An 11,355-nucleotide genomic window follows, 5' to 3' on the forward strand; every position below is an offset into this window, starting at 1 on the left:
CTGTAACCATAATAATGAAGTTTTAAAGCATTTGCAACGAGTGCAACCAATTTTAATAATCAAAACGACATTAGTATTGGGTATTGAAAGTGTTAAATAGTCAATAGAAATTGACTTTTGTTAGGTTTTCGTTTTTTCCGCAAACGAGTCTTGGGCAACACAGAGAAAAATGCTCTGAAAAAATTTTGCACAACGTTATGTAATTGTAAATTGGAACAACTTTTTTTCCAACTGCGTTAATTTTTTTCAAAACGCTGTTTACTTTATTTCAAATTAATTGTGTGGTTTTTGTTTGTATTTTAGTTCGACGAATTGTGTAAAATTGTTAAAACCAAGTGAGAGAATTGGTTTTTTACATTACATTACACATACATTACTTATCGAATATTTTACCAAAATTGTGCGAACTCGTTTTAACCAAATTGTGCAAAAAAAACGCAGTTTGGAAACAAAAGTAATAATTTTTGAGAAAACGCTCAAGGTTATTATTAATGTGCGCAAATCCAATCGGATTTCTCCATTGATGGTTTCTCGAAAATCTGTGCAGACCAAAGAAAATAATGTTTTTTTAATAAAATTTTTCCTCGTTTAGTTAAATACTCGCATTTTTAAATGAAGTCCTAAACAAAATTAAGAACGGCTTAGTCGAATGGAATCAACTGGATATTTGCCACCAATTTTCTGGTTAGAATACAATTGTTTGATAGGTTTAACATAAAGCATGCAATACATATTCATGTAACACCCAGAAGTTGGTTTCTTTTGTCAACTTTTGCAGCAAACTTATAAGTTATAACTTAAGTAAAAATATTTTTTCAGGTTAAAAGTAATTTGAGGCAAAAACTAGAATAAATTAGTGTTCCAAGTCTAAAACTTTAATCTTCAGGAATCAACATCACAGCCTTACTATTTGTATCAAAAGGTATTTACAACATTTACACTACATATTGTTTATTAGATTTAAATGCTCTAATTGCGTTCATTATTGGCATTTTTTTCGTTTATTGTTAAAATTATAATTATAAAGCATGTTTCGTTTTTTTTAATGTAATAATGAACATTTTACTGACATCAATGTGTATATCAAACATTTAAGAAAAGACCATTTTTTAAAGGATAATGATAGTTTCCATTGTAGTTTAGAACAGTGTTGGCGAATTTCTAATAGTTTTGATTCATTTAGGAAATATTTGAAATCTCAGGCTAAAAATCAAATGATAATTATTATTAAAAATACAAATTAATCTGAGATTTCAGTCAAATTAACTTGGAATTACTTATAAAACATTGTTAGATATGTTTATTAAATGAATATTTTGAAAAACATGAGACTTGAACGTAGCGACCTTACATCTTAAATTAATGTGCCCTAGAGTATTGCAAATGTAAATGATAAGTCTGTTGTTTCTTGTATATAATATTTATGTTTTGCAGTTTTGATTTTTGTAATATATTAGAAGTAGTTCATTTGCACAGGTAAAGTAAATAAAAGTTTTTAAAAAATGTGCACAATTTTTGTTTACCTTTTTCCTTAAATCCTATGTACAAATATAACACATAATTGAGCAATTTTTATAAACAATTTTTACAATGATTGTATATATTTAAAACAATATTGGGGAGGAAATTTTTATAGTGTGGTTTAAAAATTCACCCAATATTGTGCAAACAAAATGAATACATTATCGTGCAATTGAACTGAAACCGACATTGTGCGAAATTATTTTACAATAAATTGAGTCAATAAAATGAACAAAATTGTAGAAAAGTGAAAGATGTATTGTACAGAAAAGTGTATAACAATTCATTTCAAACAAACACATGCAACTAAATTGCACAAATTGGTCTTGTCACCGGATTACACACAAATTGTCATCGATTTATAAACATTTGTAGACAAAATTTACATAAATTTTTCTCTGTGTAGTGCTTGGAAAGTGCGATGGAAATCATGAATCATTAATTAAATCGGAATTCAAAAATGCAAGTTACCAAGTAACAAGATTCATTAAAATCAACCTTTATAGGTACACAGGTTGAAACAGTGTTGCCAAATTAGTACACTAATACTACTCAATATCTCAAGAAATATGCTACATATTTACAAAAATAATTTTTTTAACAATACTTTATATTTAACTTTCCAAACATGGTGGTGAGAGTTTATCCCCGACTTACGACACACCCTGTATTTTCAAAATCTAATATCTAAAAAAATAATATTCGCGAAAAAAATTACTGATGATGGCGCTGCGATCGTTGGAAAGATGGCAACGGAGAAGCATAATCTGTCATTCAAAAACTGTATTTTTGTGGTCGTTTATTAGAAAAAACATGAATTTATCTACAATATTCAGTGTTAATTTACATCGTTGGGTGTAACTGTTGTTATTTCTGAGCCTACAAACCGATGTGTACAGATTTGTAGCGTTTTGAGACAAAATTGCAAACTACAGTCATTGTATTATAAAACTTTGTTAACTCCTCTTGTTAATTCAGGATGCATTGGATCTCCGACGCTCAAATAGTTAGTTGTCTTAAAGAGTTTGTTAATGAGTGGCATTTTTCAGCACGACGGATAATATGAAATTAACGATGAAAACAATTGAAAAATCGACCAAATTATCAGTTGCAAGACACTATTTATATAGAACGACAAAATAAAAGATTGAACGACGTGAAATTTTATTTCCCAGTAAAATAAAAAAATCGGGCGGCAAGTTATATTTATCAAGACAATAAAGATATTCACCAGGCAATTAATTGATTCCATCTGGTTGTTTAATAACTTCAACGACAGAATGCAACAATGGCAGACTAAACAATTTTTTAACGACATAAATTTTAATTTCTCGACAGCCACAGCAGAACAACAATATAAAACCAGCAAACCGCCGAACGTAGGAGATAGAAAAAAACTCAAAATCAGACAAACAAATTTTCAAAATATCTTGCACGACAGTTGGAAAACATTAGTTTGCCGTTTTTAATAAATTGCACGACTGGTAATTTATTTACTTGTTGTGAGGTGAAGTTTGAAGATTTTAGCCATCCTGTCAAAGAAAACATTAACAGTCGTTGAAAACATTAATAATTGTCGATTACATATTTTTTGTCGCTAACATTATTATTAATGTCTGACATTTACCTCTTTTCATCGTTCATACTCTGTAGTTCAGTTATTTAAATTAAAATCTTTATATTTGTTGTGCTCTTATATATACCCCTTTGGGGGGGTTAATCATACTTGGGGTATTTAATGGATTTTAACTAGTTTTCTTTTAACATTCCTTTGAGATTACGTTAGCACTTTGTAAATGATTTACTGTACCTCAAAGAACGAAATACCCACCATGTATCCGTTCGCTATTCCTTGGTTCACTTATCTAAAAGTAGATTTTTCAATAAAAACCTTCTGATAGCACTGTTATTATTGTTTAGCTGATTTGCTGGTTTGGTTTGTAATGCGAGCCATTTCACGTAATAACCTTAAACCATGCGTTACCAACACAAGAATCTATTAAAATACATTAGAAGGAATTAAACTACTTTGAAAATGTTGATACACCTGAAAAATATTATTTTTTGGGCGACAAATGCATTGTTTCTTATGCACCTTCACAACAATTATGCTTCTCAGTAGTGTTAAAATGCGCCACCAGAGGTCGTATCGGAACATTTTCATCGCGAATTGAGGCAAATTTTTACTCCTTAATTAATTAAAGTACAGGCTGTTCCAAAAGTCAAGACCCAGAGAACAAGAGAGAGTGCCGACAGCAATACAGATGGTAACTTTCAAAACAAAAATTGCTAATAGTATTCGAGAAAGTATAAAAAATTAATAACCTATGTTCACCTGACAAATGAACAATAGTATGTGTCCATAGTTACCGATTTTCAAATTCTGTTCGGCTTAAGTTTTTTCGTCTTAACTCGATTATTTTTTGAGCTAAAAAATTTTTGTTTCGAAATTTTGGTTCAGAATTGTTGCCTTCATAAGCCTTTTTCTCAGGGTCACGAGTTCTGGGACACCCTGTATAAACATTAATCAAAATAGAAGCAAAATAAACCATATAAAATTAATTAAATAAAACTTGAATAATTGCATGTAAATAAACAGTCTTGACTCTTATATAATTACATGAAACAGGGTCTTGTTGTTTAGTTGTTTTAGTAGTTCAGCCAAATATTTAGGAATTAAAATTCTTTTAAAATTTGAAAGTAAAACTCAAAGATTATCAGTTTGACTAAGATTTTCACGTAGTCTCGCACATTAGAAAGCCTAAAGTTTCTTAACAAATAGAGATCATCATTTTAACATAAATTGTTTCAAGACCTCATTTTCTGAAATTGTGAAGATCGAGTTAAATATTGCGCCCAATATAATTGATTTTCCTTGTAATGAGAGACCATGCAAATGTCAAATTAGGATAGATTCGTGCAACCAAATTAATTATAATGATTAGAGCAAAGCAAAGTAAATAACAATGTCAATATACAATATATTAGTTAACTTATCAAATGATTCAATTACAATCAACCAACGAAGCTATTGATGTTCTTGTCAAATACAAATAGCAGTCCATGCAGCTGTAATAAAATTTCCAGACAAATAATGTTAATCATTGGAAGAAGTATGACGGTGAAAATGTTCCTGCGACTGTCGCGTTGAATAAATTTATTTGTTTCGTCTTGGAGGCTAGAAAACCATAAACCGTAAGAACACAGAGAACTGTAAATTTGCGCAGTGTAAATAAATTAAAGGAAATTTTACGATGCCAATTCCTGTGCAAGTATAAGTCTGTGAATTATAATTTCGTTACATTTCCCCTCGAGACCCTCATTCCAATGCATTTCCTCATCTCATTACTCGTGCAGTTCATCACAGCGACAGCTTACCTGTACTTCATTACATCAAATGACTACTCGTAGCTCGTCGCCCAAGAATTATTGTCGTATTTGTACGTGCGAATAACAGCAATGTCCACAATGTTCACCCTCCTCAACACCCATCAATGAAGACAAGTGTCAGAAAGCCAAGACTTGGTTACAGAAAAAACTGATGAAAAATTTAATTGCTCCTGTTTTTATTGGCTTTTCTAAACTATAGAAATCGTGTACAATTGTTTGTTAGTCGATGAACAGTACACGAACAGTTGGTGTTGTTTACTTTTTTAGCATATGGTCAATAACGGCGCTCTTTCTGAACGCAAGGATGATGTTTTAAAATTAATATGCAATTTTGTAAAACCAATAACGACTGAATCGAGTGCATTTTGAAGCATAAAACGATTATTTGCCATATGTCGAGGATGTAGGTGAGGCGGGCGCGATGGATATATGTACGTCGTTGTATCATTGCCGGGACATAACAACCCCTATATGTCTCTATAATGTCATCACATTTGTATGGACTCGCTGTTGAATTGTTAGTGCAAAGTCAACATGGATTTACGTGTAAAGCACGTCTTTTTCCAATCGCACTGGTCGTCTAATATGTCCCTAGGGCATCTTCTGAGCACACTGGAGACATTTTTGCTCTTTACTTTATTTCAGTTATCAACTGCGGATCTACATGCTATTGATATTCTTTCTATGAAAGCTAGCATTAGTTTTCACTTGCAAAATTGAAAATGGACCGACGGCTTCCACCTATAGATGACTCGCATTACGGACTATTTCGAAACGAAAATCCCCTCACTACAAACTACCATTCGGCTTATCAAAATCATCGATTCAATAAATATTTTTTTTAGCTTAGCAAATTTGAATGGACAACAAATTATTTGCATTTACAAAATATTAAAAATCGTCTACAGTCTGGAGATTTTTGAAATCGGATAGAAATTCGATACATTTGATACAATATGTGTGAAACGTGTGAATAGCCGTTATTATATTAAATTGGGAAAAAAGTCGTGGAATCAGCTTAAATAGATGCTATTGACATAATGTTTTCAATATTGAGCCGAAACTATCTGTTATAGGAAGGAAACAACAGTTCCTAATAAATAACTAATCCTCGTAACGGGAAATCGAACTCTTAACGACTATCGCTATTTCCTGCTATATCTAATAGCTGAATCCGCTTCAGCCTCCAACAAAACAAACGCAATACCTTCTGTGCTATTTGTATTGCGGCGATATTCGACGTTTGTAGAAATAGCATTTCTTAACACAAAAGTTTCCAACTTATATTGCCAAGGATAAAAACAAGATCCCCATAGATTTTATAAGCAGAAACGGGTTGCTTTACAGCAGGAAGTTGATCGATTGAAACTCAACAAAACAATTCTCAATCCTCTGTTTTAGCCTCGGAATCTAATGATCTAACACTAGCACTTAAAATTTTGTCGCGGTATGTCAGCTTAATCCACTGTCTCTAGAATTTACGAATTGCAGTTGTGACAGAATGACAGACATTAGCCTCGATAATTAAGGTGCGCTATTAAATATTCATCTACATCTGCGAACTTAACAAACTTGAAAATGCAAGACATGGCTGTTGGAATTGGATATCTATATTCAGCACTGCTGATTCCCTCTGTTCCGGTTTCGGCGTCTGCACGTTTTGCACTTGTAATTAATTAATTGATAGTGGCAAAAAAGCAGCCACTGTTGACGCCGCCCTGCACGTTAAAGTCGACAAAAACACCTATTTATTTCCATCACAATTTCAGCTTGTAAACACCTTCAACGAGGACGTCGATATAAAGAATAAACGTTTGAGATAAACTATCTGGCATTTCAAATGAAACGCTTGAATTAAATTAAAGTAACAAATCGCGACGCAAGGGTTCCACGAGCATAAACATGTAACTCGAAATTAACGTGCTTGTTATATGTCTTCAGTCTCATCTCAAGCCAAACGAGCAAACAAGAACAAATGCAAATTAGCTGGAAGCATTCTGCGGTGATTAACACGCGGTTTAGTTTACTCCACTTGCTTATTGGACTAACAGTTGTACATTTTGTAATTTTGTATACATCTTTAGATTTTAAGATTTTTCAGAAATCTTCACTGCAACCAGATAAACACCTTCGTATTATAACCAGCATATTCAATCAACGAAAATTTCCATATTTTAGATAACAAAAACACAATTTTATGTAATGGATGCGTAAATAACTTGGAACGATTTCCATAATCCCTTATCATATTTGTTGGGGTAGTACGATTAGGCATGCTGAGGATTGGTGTTGTTTACAGTCCACACCTAGACTATAAAATAGAGATTAAAGTGGTTCGGTGTATAGGTAATCCCCAAGCGCAATTTCACAGATTTCGCCACTTTGGGCGTTTTTCTACATATTCGAGACAACATTTTATTAACGGAATTGTTTAATTAGATCGTTGTTCAATAAGGCGAACACGAATTTAGAAATTCGTGTGCCAACCCAATCAGTCTGAACAATTTATACCGAGTTGTGTACAGCATGAGGCAATAAGGGAACATTCAGAATTAATTAAAGTGGAGGGGATTTACAATAGTCTTAACACCTCAGCAATATATAGTTCCACCTATTCCCCAATATCTAGTCCTATAAGCGCATTGAAATATTAAACACGTCCTTATCTTAATTGCCCTTTACAGATTATTTATGTACTTTGGTCAGAAAAGCATTAGTTAGTTCTATATTGTCGTCTTAGACCGAGCTTTTACTTCCCAACATATTAGCGAATACCTTCACTGTCATTTCTTAGATAGTTTCAACCAATAACACTTTCAATGAGACACCCTCTTATACATCGACAAATAACACCCGAAATACTTTGAAAATACCGTGCCCACGTATATGTAGCAAGATAAATTCATTAATCTTGATAGAAGTGGTTTTATACAGCAATTTATTTGCAGGCTCTAATCAAAATACCCCTTGCAAGCGGCCTTTATAACTCGACATCATAACAACCTGTATTACTTGCAAAAATACAGGTTTTAATCTCTCGGTATAACAACTTTTTTATACTAAATCAGATTTATTTAATTAGTTAGAAAAAAGATTAGCAGTTTTATGTTCGTACGCCTGATTAGCCAACTTTAAAGTCTAGTAGAAAATTCATTTATTGTGAAAATAAAAATGCACAGGTTATTAATAAGACAGAAGAAAATGTCAAAAAAATTTTATCAATTCAAATTTTCAAACGTTGGCCTAAAAACAAAAAAATAGGGGGTTTGGAAACACCTAAATTCATTTTCGGTCAGTTCAAATCACGAATATTGACTCACATCGCAGTTTTAGGGAAAAAGATATTTTTAATTTTTATTTATATACAGGTGTCCGGAAAGTCGCGCACCACCGTGATACTGTATTATCGGACAATGCCATAGATCACCGGAAAAATGTCGAGATATGATGGATTGAAGAGTAAAAGTTTAATGCCAAAATTAACGATTGCTGTGCAATAATTTTAGGTTCAAATAAATTTGTTACCTAAAGGGCATTTTGCGCAAAGACATGGTGCAAAAAAAATCGGAAAAATCTTGTAAGAAATGCCTGAAAACTGTCAACAAAATTTTCGAATCAACAATCTCGATCAGTGTGGCATCGTTCACATGAAACTATAGTTACATTACTCGTTCATGAACCGACCTGACTAACGCCAACAATACAACAGCAACGTTATATACTATGGCTTTGAATTGTGGAAATTAAAATTATTGGGTTTAGCAATGTTGCCATTTTCTTAATTTTCTTTTGTTCCTCCTGCGAAAACAAAGTGTCTGAAATTTTTTTTAACATTTTTTTGGTATTCTGGGGGATCACCCAATTACCCCTTTTCAAGGTGGTGCGCTTCTTTCCGGACACCTGTATGTATCATAATATGTAGATAAATATTTTTAAATTTTTTTACTTCAATTTATAGCTTGACTGACGATTAATTATAACTTATCATAAATTTGGAATTGATTCAAAATTGCATTAGAAACAATTCATTAAATGCGTATAAAAACACATAAATTAATATTAATTTATAAATTGGAAAAATACGCAGATTGTCGATTATATTTGAAAATCGTATTTATAAATAAGTAACAAAGATATAAATAAGTTTTGAAGTAATTTGGTGTCATAAATTTGGAATTGATTCAAAATTGCATTAAAAACAATTCATTAAATGCGTATAAAAATACATGAATATTAATTTATAAATTGGAACAATACGCAGATTGTCGATTATATTTGAAAATCGTATTTGTAAATAAGTGACAAAGATATAAATAAGTTTTGAAGTAATTTGGTATTCTAAATTTGGAATTGATTTAAAATTGCATTAGACACAATTCATTAAATGCGTATAAAAATACGTAAATTAATATTAATTTATAAATCGGATTAATACGCAGATTTTTGATTATATTTAAAAATCGTATTTGTAAATAAGTGACAAAGATATAAATAAGTTTTGAAGTAATTTGGTGTCATAAATTTGGCATTGATTCAAAATTGCATTAGAAACAATTCATTAAATGCGTATAAAATCCATAAATTAATATTAATTTATAAATTGGACCAATACGCAGATTTTCGATTATGTTTAAAAATCGTATTTGTAAATACGTAACAAAGATATAAATAAGTTTTGAAGTAATTTGGTGTCCTAAATTTGGAATTGATTTAAAATTGCATTAGACACAATTCATTAAATGCGTATAAAAATACATAAATTAATATTAATTTATAAATCGGATTAATACGCAGATTTTTGATTATATTTAAAAATCGTATTTGTAAATAAGTGACAAAGATATAAATAAGTTTTGAAGTAATTTGGTGTCATAAATTTGGAATTGATTCAAAATTGCATTAGAAACAATTCATTAAATGCGTATTAAAATACATGAATATTAATTTATAAATTGGAACAATACGCAGATTTTCGATTATATTTAAAAATCGTATTTGTAAATAAGTGACAAAGATATAAATAAGTTTTGATGTAATTTGGTGTCATAATTTTGGAATTGATTTAAAATTGCATTAGAAACAATTCATTAAATGCGTATAAAAATACATAAATTAATATTAATTTATAAATTGAACCAATACGCAAATTTTTGATTATATTTAAAAATCGTATTTGTAAATAAGTGACAAAGATATAAATAAGTTTTGAAGTAATTTGGTGTATTCGAAATAGTGCGTTATAAATTTGGTGGAGGCGCCAGGCAAATGAATATTTATTTGTTTAGGCGCGTCTAAGGAAATGTCCTTAAATGCATAATTGCGCTTAATTAATTGTAGTTACGTGTAATGTTTATTTGTGGTTATTCAGATGAGAAATAGCACGCAATAATTAGTTTATAACTGCTAATGCGCTTAAATATCAGTTAAGTGATACCGCATTAGGAGAGGCGGGCGCCGGCAACGGAGCGTCACATTAACAAGAATTCCGTGTTCTGTTTATTACGAAAACAAACAACTTACATGTCGCATTATTATGATTCAATAAAGTCGGTTAGGTCTATTATTCATTCTCAATTGTTTGAATTTATTGTGTGACATTAACGTTTGTTTGTTGGTGTCGCTTTCCCGCATGGATAACCACGTGGTGGCTGTGGTTCGATACACATGCAAGTTGGATAGAAAAATGCGATATCAGTTAAAGTAAATATTTTGCAACAAGACTAGGATGTTGTGTTCAAGTCAAAAGATGTAATTTGTAAGTTTGATATAAAAGAAAAAGAGGAAATAGTTTCGAATGTAAAAAGTATCAAGTACGACGTCGAGCTAATGATAAATAAGAGGTGGGCGACGTAGGGGGTAGTGGAGAATCTGCGATTCCGAGACGCGGCATGGGCGGTAGGTGGTGGTGGGAGGAGCCGCGAACGTAAGACGAGATCCTCCTTAGAGGTCGGGCTGCCCCCAGCGCCCTCCCGCCGCCGCCGTCCCGCCGCCGCTCGCCGCTCGCGTCTATTAAAAACTAAAATAATAGCGATCGGCGGATGTTACCTGCACGGGCCTCCAGCGCGGCTCCAGCATGATCTAGTTCGCGACAGCAGCGGTTCTCGAGTTGGGGGCGCTGATGGGCCGGGTCGGTTTGACGTTAGCGTAAGAGCGTGAGAGCGTGAGCGTGGCTGTATCGGTTTAGACGGTACACGGCGATACCACCGAGGTCGATGTTAGACTGTGGACGCCTCTAGTCGCTGGCGTTGTCTCGCTCGGCGACGGCGGCGGCGGCGCACTCAACACTAACGGCCGCGGCACAACACATGCCAATCACCGCCGATGCACAATAAGGGATGCCCGCCGACTCGCCGTTCCCATTCCCAACTCACCCAACGCGCCCAACGCGCCCAACGCGCCCGGTCTACAGCCCGCAATGAAATGGGAAGCGTGTAAGCAGCGCCC

The 11,355-nt window shown here is 32.9% G+C and overlaps 1 protein-coding gene across 4 annotated transcripts in view; it reads right to left on the reverse strand.

The window, feature by feature from the left end:
* Positions 1–11,044, reverse strand: part of FoxP (forkhead box transcription factor P) — a 58,215-nt gene extending 47,171 nt beyond the window's left edge. For all 4 annotated transcript variants that reach the window (XM_088047602.1, XM_088047604.1, XM_088047601.1 and 1 more), the window contains exon 1: positions 10,957–11,044. In XM_088047602.1, coding sequence (XP_087903728.1) covers positions 10,957–10,986 — 30 coding nt within the window. In that variant the 5' untranslated portion in view covers positions 10,987–11,044. The remainder of the gene's footprint in view (positions 1–10,956) is intronic.
* Between the last annotated feature and the right edge of the window lie 311 nt (positions 11,045–11,355).

The sequence above is a fragment of the Gnatocerus cornutus genome, chromosome 10 (genome assembly GCF_029298725.1).
Source record: "Gnatocerus cornutus isolate USDA-ARS CGAHR chromosome 10, icGnaCorn1.1, whole genome shotgun sequence".
Lineage (NCBI taxonomy): Eukaryota > Metazoa > Arthropoda > Insecta > Coleoptera > Tenebrionidae > Gnatocerus > Gnatocerus cornutus.